Genomic DNA, 16,038 nt, shown 5'->3' with positions numbered 1-16,038 from the left:
CATCTACTTTGTTCATGCAGGGATTATTTCCTCAGTCTGGCTCCACTATTAGGATTAACCATCAACATGACCAAATCCTCTCTGATCCCTACACAGGTGTTGGATTTTATAGGGGCGAGACTGGATTCCAGACAGATGCTTGCTTTCTTGACTCCAGATCGGCTTCAGAACCTGACGTTGCACATGCAGGCCATCCTTCAACTGCAAACTCCTTCGGCGGAATTGGTCCTGAGGGCCTTAGGATCTATGGCGGCTGCAATCTCTCTGCTGCCATTGGCCCGGTTGAACATGAGGGTCCTGCAGTGGACCCTCCAGGTACAATGGTCCCTGTCTCGCAACCCCCTGTCTCATCCCATTTCCTTAAGCAAGGTTTGCAGAAGGTCACTCGTGTGGTGGCTCCAGTCTCCCAATCTCCACACAGGACGTCCCTTCTCACTACCACCGCCAGTCGACACAGTGACCACGGACGCTTCTTGCCTGGGGTGGGGTGGGGGGGCATTTTTCAGGCAGGACAGTCCAAGACACATGGAACGACGTACAGACCTCTTTGCATATCAACGTCCTAGAGATGAGGGCGGTGCTTTTGACGTTGCAGGCACTACACAACCCTCTTCCGGTAGGGACGATTGCAATATAGACCAACAACATGTCACTCGTCTGGTACATCAATAAACAGGGGGGAATCAGGTCTTACCCCCTTTGCCGTGAGGCCATGAGAGTGTGGGAATGGGCGATTTCCACCAACCACTTTCTCATAGCACTGCACATTCCGGGACGGTCCAACATTCTAGCGGACAGGCTCAGTCGTACTATCCTGACTCCTTACGAATGGTCTCTCAACCCTCGAGTTGCAGAGCAAGTATTTGCCTGATGGGGGCAACCTTGTTGCGATCTTTTTGCCTCTCCTTCAAACACCAAATGCAACGATTACTTCGCTCTGATCCCCCCCTCCGGGGGAGTCCCCGAGAGACTCTCTAGTTGTTGCTTGGCCTCCCGGTCTGCTTTATGCTTACCCTCCTCTTCCCCTGATGTTGAAATTATTGCAGAAAGCCAGGCAGTTGGGGAGCAAGATGATCCTCATTGCCCCATTCTGGCCTCATCAGACGTGGTTCCCTTACCTATGGTCTCACCTAGTGTATCCACCATGGATTCTGGATCCCCTCCCGGATCTCATTTCTCACCCTCTCAATCTTCCAACTCCGAACCTGGTCAACCTCAAGCTGATGGCTTGGTTGCTGCAGTTCCACTCCTCATAAGGACTCCCGGGATCTCATCACCTGTCAAAGCCATTCTTGTAGCAGCTCACAAGCCTTCCACCAGGAAGGTTTATCGGAGTAAGTGGAAACGCTTCACCATTTGGGCAGAACACCATTGTTTAGACCCTTTTACAGCCCCGATAGCGTCGGTTCTAGATTTCCTAACCTCTCTCTTTCACCAGGGGGCTAGTTCTTCCACAGTCAAGGTACAACTTGCAGCAATCTCATACTATCACGTGGGGCAAGAGTCTGGCCCTCTTATCACTTCCAAACTGTGTAAGACCTTCCTCAAGGGTACCTTCCTCCTTAGGCCTCCAGTCAAAGAGGTGGTACCTCCATGGGATTTATCCTTAGTCTTACAGGCCTTGACTGGTCCCCCTTTCTAACCGGCGGCCATGGTTGATCTCAGATTTCTCTCTTGGAAGACAGCCTTTTTGGTGGCCATAACTTCAGCCAAAAGAGTATCGGAATTGCAAGCTCTTTGTGTCAAACCACCATATTTGGTCTTTCACCCGGATAGGGTTTACCTCAGGATCAGTCTGTCCTTTCTACCTAAGGTATCTTCAGAAGCGAACATCAATCAATCTATCAATCTTCCACTGTTTTTCCCCAACTTTCAAAACAAAGGAGAGTACAAGCTGCATTCCTTAGACGTACACAGACAACTACGTTTTTATATTCATAGAACTGCTGATCATAGGCAATCCAATCAGTTGTTTATCTCCTTTGCCAAAAGTAATTTCGGAAAGCCAGTTTCTAAAGTTTCTCTCTCTCGATGGATCTCGAGTTGTATTCTCTTAGCATATTAGAGCTCTGGAAGGCCTGCACCTCAAGGAGTCCATGCTCATTCTACTAGGGCCGTTGCCACATCTGCGGCCTTTCAAGCTAGGGTTCCACTGGATGACATTTGTTCCGCAGCCACTTGGGCTTCATCTCACACCTTTATCAGCCACTATAAAATAGATGTTGTCTCCCGAGGTAGGGCATCCTTTGGCTCTGCGGTGCCCCAGAATATCCTTCCATGAAAGCCACCCAAGATTTAGGTAGCTGGGGACTCTGTCCCAAAGGTTGCTGACAAATGAAGTCCCTACTTCAGATTAAGAAGTTATGTACTCACCATAACGTTCCATCTGAGTAGGTATCTTCATTTGTCTGCAACCATCCCCCCCTCCTTCCCCCTGACCAAAATGATCGTTATTGTGGTTATTAGCATATGTTCCCTTTGGGACACGTTTATCAGCTGTGCTATGGGGCAAACTTGATCTGAGGTCAGTCAGGGTAGGCAGGGGATTATGGGTAAGGGGAGGAGCTAGGAGCTCGGATCTATGCTATGATAGAAGTTGCCGGCTCGGATCCAAGATCGGATCCATATCCCAAACATTGCAGACAAATGAAGATACCTACTCAGATGTAACGTTATGGTGAGTACATAACTTCTTATTTCCCTAAATAAATGGTATTGAGAGAAATATCTGTCATCTAAATGCAGGTGCTATAATCTCCTTGCTAACTCTTACCACCATCCTGATTCTTTATTTGTACAGGAGTTTCTCCTCTTTTTTAAATTGTTTTTTTTTGTCTTATAGCAACATAAAATGAAGAATACAAATAATATGTAGCAAACATATAAAGAAAGGAACATTTTAGAACAGTAATCCAGTACTTAAAAAAAACTAATTGGATGTTTGGCTAAATGATAAAGCCCTGACTATGACCCAGTTGACCTGAGTCTGAGCAGTGGCTGTGGTGCTGAAGAAGCTGGGAATGGAAGGATAGGAGTAAACAGCTGATGCTGGTTTATCCATCCTGGGAGGAGGGGATGGTCCTGCTCTGCTACCAGGAAGTGGAGGCTTTCAGGCAATGAAAGGCACAAAGACTAGGGGGATGTGGGCCTGGTGCTACCAAGCCAGTGATGGTAGTCCTCAGTAGTGTAAAGGTAGTCCTCATTAGTGTTTGTGTGTGTGTGAGATCAGGTGCAAGGATAGGGAGGACATAGTAAACACTCAGTCACTTGACTACACACATCACCTACTCAGTACTGGAGTTAGATATATTAGCAATGTCCTTATACCCTGTATTGGGAGAAAGGGGCAAAATATATATTTCAGGACACGATGTGATACTACGATTCTAAATACTTTGAAGATTAAACTGATATTCTGACAACAGGCAGTGAAATATGAGTCTTAATGTTACACATGTAAAAGATTTTTGCAGGAGGGGACTCTATACCCCCTGATTTGGGAGCCAAGCCCCCACTTCCCTGCTATTTATATATGCAAAGTCAATGTCACTGTACCTTGAAGTAGGTGGTGAGATATCGCAGTCTCTGAATTAGTAGATACTCTCCTTAAATTCATATTTAAAATTCAAAATTATAGTCATTGTTTGGTAGGCATCTGTTATTTTGGTATCTAATTCTAATATCTCCTTTTAGTAAGCAAGTCTGGTATATATACTAAAAAGCAGTGATCAGATGCTGGAGGTGAATAGGTATTCATAAATACGCGGAAACGGTGATCTGCCAGTAGAATTCTTATCCCTAAAAGAGGACTGGACTCAAGTTTGTACTTATTTGTAAAGATGTGAACTTATAACCAAGTGGTCACAATACATGAATAATTAGTTCAGAAATGCAATATTTTTCACAGGAAGGGACTATACCATTAACTTGTCACCTAGAAAGGCATTGTTTAGTTATCCTCTTGTTTTATGTGTCTGACATGAAGAAAATAAGAAAGTAAGAAACCTAGACTGAAGGTTTTTGGACCTCAGAAGTTAAAATGTCTGAATTACACATATCCTTGGTATGTTGAAATTCTTCCTTTTGTTTAGATCATGTGAGAAAAGAAATTGAAATGTGGATAACACTGATTGAGCACAGTGATGGACAAAACCTTTGGTGTGATTCTGGAATTTGCTGACAGTGAAGATGTCCTTGTGAAATACCAGGTGTGGTAGTAAAGTTACTTTTGTTTTTGAAGAATAGGTTCATCTAGCAGAAGTAACAGCAACAAAAAAGAGATGCTTCAATGTAAGATACTTCAAATCTGCAAATCTACTGACTCAAAAGAAGATGGAGTGGACTTTCCTTTCATAAAACTAAGAATCCAAGCTGGGTCCAGGCATTCTATGGGTGAACCAAGAGAAAAACATTAACAAGACCTTCTTATTCGCTGTCTAGGTAGTGGTAAAGATTTATAAAACCATTGGTGGGTATGCTGCATCCGTGGTTTTCAGTGGAAGTCCAGAAGCACAAAACTTAATTGAAAGGAGTGAAGGTCCAAATAAGGCTTGGTGTATGGACAGGATATCAGAGAATCCAGAAAATGAAACAACAGCAGAAGGAGCCAGATTTCGTCAAGGCCAAAATGGGGCTAGGAGAATGACTTTGGACTTATTGACTTTTTCTTTCTTGGTAAGCCTGGGAATAAGGAGAAACAGGGGAAAGTTAGAGCATCCGTGGGCCTCTGCCTTAGATAATGCATTTGAAAAAAGATGTTGTTGTACTAGGAGTTGGTTGGGGACATAAAAAGATAGAAGGAAGGCTAACCCAAAAAAATGGAAAATCGTCTGTGCTACTGGCAAGCTTAGGGAAATCACTCATGTGGCATGGCATCAGAAGTCAATGGCTGAGCCTGTCTGTAAGAGAATTACTTTGCCCAGGAATATGAGCTGCTATCAAAAAAAATCATAACCTACTTCCACACCCTCACATCTTCTTGACAGGAATATATACCTGTGTCATTCTGCTTGTTTATGTGCTATACCAAGGGTATGCTGCCCTTATCAATGGCAATAGCACTGCAAGGGAGAGAGTCTTGGAAGGCCTGAAGCCTGAGAAGAACCACTGTCATCCTCAACACATTGATGAGCAGACTGACCTTAGTGACCAGACACCTTGGATGTTTCACCCCAGACTGTCCTTCTCCTTCCCAGGGCTGAAGTGTCCATCATGACCATCACTATGGGAATTGGAGGGTTGGAAGGGATTGCCTTAAAGAAAGGCTGGAGTAGGCAGCCATAAGTAGAGATTAGTTTTGCAAGTTTTCATGATCTTCACTGAATGAGATACAGGATCAGAAACTTGAAACCGTTCAGTTTTACTTACTGCATTCACTGCAGGATATCTGGGATAAGGTATTGAAAATATAGTGTTTACCACCAGCTCTAGATTCTTGATGCAAAGGTTGGCTGGGACAGATGCTTGTTGGAAAAGCAGCTCGACTGCCCACTGGATAGAGAGAATCCTCTCTGGAGGAAGGCCAACCTTGCATAAATGCATGTCTAGTGGACTACAAATGAAAATAAGAATCTATGACGGCCCCATCTGTGACAGCCTGACACCTTTTCTCTTTATTTTTGGAACCAAAAAGAATATTCACTAATAATACCCTGTCTGACTCTTTGAGACCTCTTGAAATGCCCTTTTTACAATTAACTTGCACAGCTTTCATTTTGCTACACTCATCAGGTGGGGTGGGACATTGGATAACAGAAGGGAGTGTAACTGTCTGTGAGGGGGGTGAAATGGGATTCTTTTGCCTCTAGATATTGTAATCCAGATCCATCTCTCTGACACGATGGCTATCCATGAAGAAAGGTCAAGGAACTGGTGAGCCACTACTTCCAAAGAAGAAAAATTGGACAGGGTTTATGGATTCTTATGCTGTTGCTCTGCCCCCAACCCCCACCCCCCAGCCTAATGAGGTGCTACAGCATCTCTGATTTGTTCCTATTATATCTGTCTCTGGAAGGACTTGTTTCTTTCTAGATCATTGAATTCTCTGTTGCCATGACTTCTGCATGAACCCCATCTGTCAAGGATACTTTTGTGTCTCTGCGAATGTGTGTTGTGGCATCTTAAACCAGACACCCATAGCTGTGAAAAGTATTACTATGCCATGCACTGACCTTTAGTTCTCTCTGTTACTTTAGGCCAAAAAAGTCAGTGCCACTAAAGGGATTAATTACAAAGGGCACCTTGAAATTTTTGGCAAAGGCAGTTAGAAACCTGCAGGCATTATTGCTAACAGCAACACCAGTACCCACTGCTCTTGCCGCTCCATCCATGGCATTGTATGCCAGGCGCATGGACAGGTTGCATACTGAGGTTATAGCTGCCACCTGAGAGACCAAAGGCCAATTTCATTTTTTATTGTTTTTATAAACTTAGGAAGTTTTTTTTTTTTTTAACAGCTTTGTTGAATTATCACTTGTGACATAGGCACATTTACATGTATATAAAGGTAATCAAACTGTATTAACAAGTTAAAATTAACAAACATCATGCTTCACATATATTGCTATATATAGCATAACCTAAGCAGCATTACATAAATTATTTAATTCCTGCCCCCCTTTTTAACAAGAAACAGGTGCTGACATTACAGTGCATTAAAGTAAGAATTATTTTGTTACAACAACATTGTGTAGAATTGAAAATTAATTTGCATAATTGCAGAAAGCATTGATGTTACAAATATAAGAATAAGTAAATAGTGTAAATGATGAGTTGCAGTAACAAGCTCAAAACATATTTACATGACAGGTTATATGTAGGATTAAGTGATGTTAAAATAGCAAATTTACATTTATATAAAAGTAATCAAACTATATTAATAAGTTCACATTTATAAAAATTATACTTCACAAATATTGCTATATGTTGCGGTTGTATATATGTAAATATATTGTCACTTCATTTTTCTATGTCATATACAATTTTTTTTTACTTTGATGTTTTTGTGACTATTTCTGCTTATGTCTTAACATCATTGTAAAATACTTTTGATTCAAATGTTTTTGATTATACCGTAAACTGTATGTATACTGGAGCCTTTCTCCTCGGGTCTCCATTGAAAATGGGCCCCAAGCCCAGTTGGACCAACCCGGTTAACAAATGTCAATAAATAAATAAATAAAATATATCATATAACCTAGGCAACATTACATAAGTTATTCAATTCCTTCCCTTTTTTTAAAACAAGAAACATGTTTATTAAACCATCACTTATGACATAAGCAATCGTACAGTATATAAATGAAAGCAAACCACACCGAAACAATCCTAGTTGCAGGCATTTTGTATCACAAACCATACTGACACACTCCCAGTTGCAAACATTATACGTCAGTTATAATCTACCCAATTGTGTTCTGTCAGATATTACATATCTCTTTTAAGTCTTGCCTTCTTTTGAACCTCACTCATCCCCTGAATGTACTGTTCCCACAATTCCCATTTTTCCTTAGTTCATCTGCAAGATCACTGTGAAGGCTTAGAGTGTGCTACAGATAGCTATGAGCCCTTATAGAAAATATGAAAGATGCATAAACATGCTTCCTGTAGTAATCCAATACCTCAGATACCTTGTCAGGAGAATGGATTAATGGACACTGGAGTGTAGGCTATATCTTCAGGATTGTTCTGGTGGCAGTGGGGAGTCTATGCTCAGGGTTTGTAGCAAAGCTTCCCAATTCTTAGGCAGCTAGGGAATCCTAGGAATAGGAGCCACCACATCAGGATCTTTCCATGCCTCTAGGATGACAAGGGAAATCATCTTGTTTACCAAGAAGTCCACTCAAGAAGTTGAATGTAGAAATAAAAATGATATAGAATCCTGTCAGAGGATGAAGGGGGATTAAATGGCCATCTCCCTACTTTATCTCGAATTTTAATATTTTCCCAAGTTTGGGGTCATCTAAAAAACAGGTGTTCACATTTATCTCTGTTTTCAGTGTTTGAGATGGATGACTGCAAGGGGGGAGTCATTTTGCTTCATCTTACATATCTGCATTCAGGATATTTTCAGTGGGGAAGTCTTTGCAGGATGAGGAGAGGAAGTTGAAAAAGAGCCAGAACTATGTTAATGAGCTCTGCTTTCCTGTCCTGTCTTAACAGAGCTGAGTGAATAGGGTCTTGGGTCATGGTTGGTGTAGTAGCAAGTGCTTGAGGGAAGCTATTGCACCAAATTGTGCAACACCAGTGGGGGGGGGGTAGATGTCAGAAACCCTATTGCCACAAAAGACATTGACAGAGATGGGGAGCAGTGACAGCAGTTGATACTGATGCTAGCATTGAACATAATATCCGCATCTACCTGTCAGTTCCCTTCACCATCAAGCGATCCACAGATCATGACCTTGGCAGTGATCCTCAAAGGCTAAAGGTGCCGAAGATCAGAACTGTGGAATTGGTATCGGTGCTGATATTGACCTTGAATTCCTTACCTTGATTCCTTGTACTGAAAATGTGTTCAGCACCAAAGGAACTGGCGCAGACACAGCCAGCATTGATGTCAGAACCAAAAAAGAAGGAAAGGACTCTAGATCAATGGTTGTGATCACAGTCAAAATCAGCATGCCTAACAGGATCAACTGTGGTGCTGTCTGGGTGCTCCTTGGTCTTGTAATAACTGGCACCAAAGGAGTATGCAGTGAGGAAGGAAAAGTAGTTGCAGAGAGGGAAGCAAAATTCCCATCTACCCTAGACACTGAGGGGAAGGAGTTAGACCTACGAGTATTTTTCACCTATACCTGCAGGAAAACCTCCATTATCTTAGCATAGTAAAAATCTACTGTTACGCTTTTATGAGAGAAAATGGTCCTAGCAGATGACATGGACCTTAAGGAGACAGGACTAGAGCAGATAAATCCACTTAGTTCAACCTCTGAAGGAGGAAAAACACTATTCTACCTAGCAGCTTTAAGTCTTTCTGTGACGGAAACAAGAACCAGTCAGAACCCCAGAAGCACTCCGTACCAGCTTGCTACCATTGAGTCTAGGTTTCTGTTCATTACACCTACTGAAACTTAACTTCTCTTCATCCTCTTTTCCCCTCTTGTCCTGAAGAGGGATTCCCTGGATGCTGGAGGAAGACAATTTACCAACGGTATCCTGAAATACCATAGAAAAGAGGCCATTAAGAAGTAAGTTGTTCTTTCATTCTCTGAAGGTTCTTCTGTTAAAACTGACTTAAATGTCAAGAGAAAGACATTAAATGATGAAGAACTAACAAACTACACTTAGAACATAATGACCTTACAGCGGAATCTTACACACACACACACGCACACACACACACACACACACACACACACACACACACACACACACACACACACACACACACACACACACACACACACACACACACACACACACACACACACACACACACACACACACACACACACACACACACACACACACACACACACACACACACACACACACACACACACACTGTTGGTAATAGCTTCTGACCTAAAACTGTATTGAAATGCCAAGTATATCTGTTAGTCGAATTGGTGAAAAGGTGTGTAATGCAAACCATGACCTAATAGGAGGAAGAATCCTTGTAACACTTTAGGAGAATTTATAGACAAAACTTTAAAAAAAACAAAATGGGGAGGCTCTAACCTGAATAAAGATCAGAAAAGCTCTTAGAATCAGTTATTGCAGAAATTATGAGAACTAAATCATGAATACAGTAAGTTTAAGGAGGCTGAGACCATTTCCACTGTGTATCAACAGAGGCAGAGGAGATCTGGAGAAAAAGGAATGTGGATGCTTTATGGGTAAGAGTTGGAGCCTAGGAACACATTTTAGGTGCTGAACCGACTTGAACCTGCAGTCAAATCCTACAGATTTAAACAGAATAAATTGATTCATCCACAATTCTTTGTAGGTGAAGATAGAAGCATCTTGAGTCTGACATTGTAGTACAGATGTCAGAATGGTTTTCACCACTTAAGTGGCTGCCATCAGTGGTATTAGAGCTGTTGAATAGACGTAAAGAGCTGACTTCTATTGTGAAGGAAATCTGGTTTGCTGGTTGCTACTGTTTTTTTGTGATGTGATTATCAATAATAAAGTGTTATCATGTTGCCAAGGCTGAAGTTTCTCAGAGAAGGAGCAAATTAAGTTTTTATTATTTTTTCAACTGTTGCTGTTTTTTTCCAAGTTGCAGTTACTTTTGAGTAAGACTAATAAATTAAGTGGGGGGTTGGGGGGCTTGTCCCTTGCAAAACAGTTTGTTTCAGTTTAATTTAGGTGCTTTTGTGAAACCGTTACTATGCCAAATACAGCTGTGGAGTGTTATAATTTGGTCTGAAAGAATTTTTTTTTCTTTATTGCATGAAGAAATGTGTTTTGTAAGACTGAGAATCAAGATATGAACAAGGTTTAGTTTTCTTCTTGAGCACTGTCTTAATTAAAGAAAAAAGAAAATGAAAAACGTGAACTGTTAGAAAGACAAATAACTGAAGTTTAACCAGCAAAACATCTTTCAAAAAAAAAAAGCAATAGGAGGAAAAAATAACATTTGATGGCAGTTATGCACTGAGTTTTTTCAAGTAATTGTCGAGATGAAATTGGAAATCAAATGGGGAAATGCATCTTTTGTGACCTTTGTATAGCAGTTAATACAATGTGGTCCTATTAAATGAATCAAAGTGAAAAAGTCACTGAGGGGGTCCCTACCAGGAAGAGACCTACATGTCTCTTCTGCTACAAGGGACTGTGCTATTTTTGAACTACCTTAGATATGGGGAGGAGCTGTCATGTCAGTGGTCAGGTGCTTTTGTTGCCTACTGCTCAAAAGCAACAGTTTTGCACTCCTGATTTCTGTAATATCATAAGATTCACTCTACCTACATAGTATGAATATGCTGATTCTGTTGCCATGAACTCACTGTTGATTTTCTGTCCAGGAGCCTGATTTTTCTCAACCGGCATTGACTTCGAAGTATGGCATTGACCTTGCCAGCAGTCCCAGTGTGGTAAGTGTCTTATCATTTTCTCAAAATAAGGCAGAACTGCAGCACCTCGTTTTCAAATAGGTCTTTTTGCCTCATGCTGGGACAGGATGCAAGTCAAAGGTATTAAAATAGTTGAGTAACAGAGTAAGGTAATTAGCTTTATAAGAATAGAATGTTAGGGCTTCTGTTTCATAGTAACCAGAAAAGATGGAAAACCGGAGAAAGAATAAACTAGTAATCCAAAACTATCTCCAGCCACAGCAGGTACCCAATAAAGGCAGTCTCACGATATAGTTTCACTTGGTTTATTAACAAAAAACAGGATTGAGCGCTTTCATTTCCCTCCAGGAAACTTCATCAGAATCATAATACCAATTGTAATTGTAGTTTAAATAACAGTCAAGGTCCTGAAAGAGATCAGTCAGATAAAGCTATAGGCGAGATGCTGCTATTGGATATTGAGCTTATGCTTTTCACCTCAGAAGTGGTGATCTACAGTAACAGCAGGCTGGTTTGAATTACAGTGGTATAAAAATAGCAGCTCTGCAGGTTCAACACTTTCCTTGTTAATATTGCTCCTGCAATATGTGTCTTTGGGGACTGACTCTGATACCTACAGAACAAAGCCATTGTATGGGTTGACCAATGGGAGGACCTTGATTGTTATTTAAACTACAATTACAATTGGTATTATGATTCTGATGAAGTTTCTTGGAGGGAAATGAAAGCGCTCAATCCTGTTTTTTGTTAATAAACCAAGTTAAACTATATCATGAGACTGCCTTTATTGGGTACCTGCTGTGGCTGGAGATCATTTTGGACTTCTGTTTCATAGTCTTTTGCTCTAATCTCTGATTTATGTTGTCTTTAGAATGCATGGAGATTTGGATTTTTTCAATGCGATTGAGCAGTATAGTTAATAGCTTTTGATTTTCATTCTAGTGGGTGGTTTTGACTCTAAATTCTTTGGAGAACAAGGCATAGCTGCACATGCTACAGCATCCATGGGCATGGATAAACTACAGCACTTGTGTATACACTGAAGGGATGATGATTATGGGTGCGACTGGGTAGCCACCTAGTAGTGCAAACATGGGCTGTTGATGATTGTCACATTTGAAATGACAGTCCCACCCCATGTGCAAAAATGTGAAAAGGGGATTATGGATGGATGGATGGAGCGAAGTAGTTAAGTGGTTACTGAGGCATGCTAGAGCAGCAATGTCATTGGCTCAGTTTTACATTACTAGAGTATGAGCACACAAACTATTTATATTGAATGAGCCCAGTTGAAACTGCAAAATTTCAAAGCTGTAGAAAGCAAGAAAAGCAGCAAAGGGCAGACACATCAATAAACATCAGTTTACAGTTAGTTACAGGGTATATATACATATCAACAGAAACAGTTACGGGGTGTATGTATAGCAACATCAGCAGCAGTTTACAGTTACAGGGTACATGTGTAGCAACAGAAGCAGCAGTTTACAGTTACAGGGTATACTCTTAGCAACATTAGCAGCAGTTTACAGTTACAGGGTGTATGTATAGCAACATCAGCAGCAGTTTACAGTTACAGGGTACATGTGTAGCAACAGAAGCAGCAGTTTACAGTTACAGGGTATACTCTTAGCAACATTTGCAGCAGTTTACAGATACAGGGTGTATGTATAGCAACATTTGCAGCAGTTTACAGATACAGGGTGTCAGCAAAACAGCAGAAATAGTTTACAGTTATAGGGTGTATGTATAGCACTAGAAGCATCAATGTACTGTTGTAGAGTATTTGCCTAGCAGCAGAAGCAGCACTTTACAGTTACATGGTAGCATAGCAACAGCAGCAGAATTTTACAGTTATAGGGATTGAGGAGACAAACAGATGTAGATATTTGCAATTACAGTGAACAAGCTGAACAGTACAGCTAGACAGAGCAAACACATCATTAGAGAAAGTTTAGTTACATAGAATAAAGCACAGCAGCATAGTTGTGATATAATTTATTTCTTCTTCTTCCTCTTCTTATTATTATTTAATTATCTACATTTGCTTACTGAGATAATCCACCTGGACTGATATAGTCCATTTTAGAGAAGGCTCAGGGAGAAAAGCTGTACAGACCAAGCACAGCAACAAAGGCAGCATTTTAAAGTTTCAGAGTCAAAAGTTCAATTAGAGAAAACAAAAATGGTGGTTTAATGTTAGAAAACTGGCATAGCAGCAAAATCAGTGATGTTATTAAAACAAGCATGCTCCCAGCTCTCTGGTGATGAGGGATAAAGCCCTGACTGTTTTCCAGATGACACGGGTTTGATTAGTGGCTCAGGCACTTGAAAACCTAGGCACAGGGGATGGGAGTGAGCAGTTGGCACAAACTCACCCATCCAGACAGGTGGGAGGGATGATTCTGACTGGCTAATTTCCATAATGCAAGATGATGCTTCTGTAGCACAGAAGACAGCCAGGACCAAGTATGTCAGCTTAGTATTGTCAAGTCAGTGACTGTAGCTTTCATTAGTGCATGTGTAGAAGCATTTATGTGCTTGTGGAATGTGCCTTTGGTGATACAGGTGCTCATGACAGCAGTTCATGTGTATGTGGAATGTGTAGCATGCACATTTGGTGATGCAGATGCTCCTGACCTCAGTGCATGTGTATTTGGAATGTGTAGCATGCCCCTTAGTGATACAGGTGCTACTAAAGTGGTGCATGTGCCTATAGAACGTTTAGCTTGCCCCTTGTTGATGCAGGTGCTCCTGAAAGCAGTGCATTTGCATGTAGAATATAGTAGAACTGCCCTGAGCATCTGTGTAAGTGAGGGCTTTTAACGTGAGCTTTTGAGCAGGCCAGCAGTAGTGGGGTCTGAAGCTGGCCATTGTAAGGCTAATTAATGTTAATTTTCATGTGGAATATAGTAGAACTGCACTGAGCATCTGTGTAAGTGAAGGCTTTTAACATGAGCTATTGAGCAGGCCAGCAGTAGTGGGGTCTGAAGCTGGCCATTGTTAGGCTAATTAATGTTCCAGGGATGACTGTGTTACAAGCAGCCTTTGTGCCTGCCTAGATAGCAGCTCCCTCCATTAATCTCTTACCTGAGTCAGTGACCATAATTCACTGATTGGAAGTGAATGGGCAGAGCCTTATAGGAGTGGAGTTGATGGTCAGCAGGTAGTTAGGTAGGTAAAAATCATATAGAAAACATATTAAAATAAGTACAACAGCAAAGACAGAAATTTATTTACAGAGAAAAGTCTCTGCTGAGATTACAGACAACAGGTGCAGAAGCAGAGATTTTAGTTGCAAAAGACAAGCATAGAAAGCTGAAGTAGCAGAACAGGCAGCAGTTTATAAGAAAGTGGTTTAGAGTTAGTCTCAACAGCTGAGATAGTTTTTTTAATTACAGATAATGGGCAGAACAGCTGATTCATGAGTTTAGTTAGAGACAATGAGCAAAGAAAAGAGACAGTCAGTTACTTATCTACAGCATCACTCTGGTCTTCTTGAGATCAGGCTTCACGTAGATAATGATTTTTTTACTTTAGTAGGGTGCTGTCTCCCTGAAGAAGTTTGTGTACTTACCCGATGAGATCTCTAGAGTGACAAACCAACTAATGACTATTTTCCACGTGGTCAGGAAACTCTGCAGTCCAGATTGCCTGGCCACCTGTAAAATTCTGTAATCTGAGGACTGCGACCTTGTTGCTTTTTTTTTTTTTTTTTTTCTTGCTGCCAAGCTTACCTCAGTTAAGTTCAACTTTGCACAGACCATGCCATTGCCAGCAGAACATGAAGGTAATCTTTTAGAGGTTCAGCCATCTTTGATTTGGTCAGAGTTACATCCAGGTATAATGATATTCTCTCTCTTCATGTGTGAGCAAATCAATCATTAGTTTTGACTCCTGCACTACTATGCTGCTTTTGTCCTGTCTAGGTAGGCCTAATCTAGCTCTCTACTAGAATATCATAGCCTGTATTGGGGATGCAGTATTTCCAGAAATGTTTAAGGAGGCCTTTGTTATTGTTATGCAAGAAGTGCGATTTAGAGGCTGATGTCTTAGATAACTATAGACCTATCTCTAACTTTGCCTTTATGGGTAAGATTGTAAGGAAGGTGATTTATGTGCAGTTGGATTCATATTTACAAGAGAATGACAGCTATGATTTGTTTTAGTATGGCTTTTGTTCAAGTGACCAGCATCATCATTCTGTTCCAGTCCTACCAGTTCTCCTGTTGGCATTTGACACAAGGGGTCATGTGATATCATTTACTACTCCAGTATCAGTGTAGTTCTGAACTGGCCTGCTTCCTACCTTTCCAGGCATACACAGAGAATATCACTGTAGGTTAATTCCTCTCTTTTCTGTTCTTTTAATTGCAACATACCACAGCACCACATATTACGGTCTTTACTTTTCATGTGTGTGCTCCCTTTTGGAGACATCATTGAGACTTGCAGCAGCATTGTTCCACTAATGTCATAGAGCTTCATGTCTCCTTTCCTAAGGAACGCATGTTTAATGTAGAGATCCAGCTGAAGACTTGGAATTCATCCATGACTGGATGACAGTGAATTATTCAAAACTCAACACCTCAGAGACAGTTGCCATGAGTATGTGTGCCACTTTGCAGGATACACTGGCTGCAGTCTTGTCGCTAACATCATTTATATTGGTTACAAACTGGAATTCTTGCTGAGAGTATGAGATTTGGGCATTCTTTTTGACAACAAGCCACCCTTAAAGACCCAGGTTTTAGCAGATGTCATATCTTCCTGTCTCCATCTCCAGAATATTGTCCTCATTACACACATTATTAATCAAAGAACCTTCCTGTAGGAGTTTATGTCCCAGTGTCCGTGGTGCAGTGGTTAGCGTTGTCACCTCACAGCAAGAGGTTCTCTGGTTCGATTCTCAGCTGGGGTGCCTTCTGTGCGGAGTCTGCATGTCCTCCCTGTGGTCGCGTGGGTTTCCTCCGGGTGCTCCGCTTTCCTCCCACATCCCAAAAACATGCAGTAGGTGGAT

At 41.3% G+C, this 16,038-nt stretch overlaps 1 protein-coding gene across 1 annotated transcript in view; it reads left to right on the top strand.

Moving 5' to 3' along the window:
* LOC122812025 (protein transport protein Sec24C-like) overlaps positions 1–16,038 on the top strand; it is a 784,735-nt gene that overhangs the window by 73,974 nt on the left and 694,723 nt on the right. The window contains exon 4 of the mRNA XM_044084258.1: positions 10,974–11,042. Coding sequence (XP_043940193.1) covers positions 10,974–11,042 — 69 coding nt within the window. The remainder of the gene's footprint in view (positions 1–10,973; positions 11,043–16,038) is intronic.

The sequence above is a fragment of the Protopterus annectens genome, chromosome 9.part0, assembly GCF_019279795.1.
Source record: "Protopterus annectens isolate FY-2018-M chromosome 9.part0, PAN1.0, whole genome shotgun sequence".
Classification (NCBI taxonomy): Eukaryota; Metazoa; Chordata; order Ceratodontiformes; family Protopteridae; genus Protopterus; species Protopterus annectens.
This window is presented reverse-complemented; position numbering and strand designations above follow the sequence as displayed.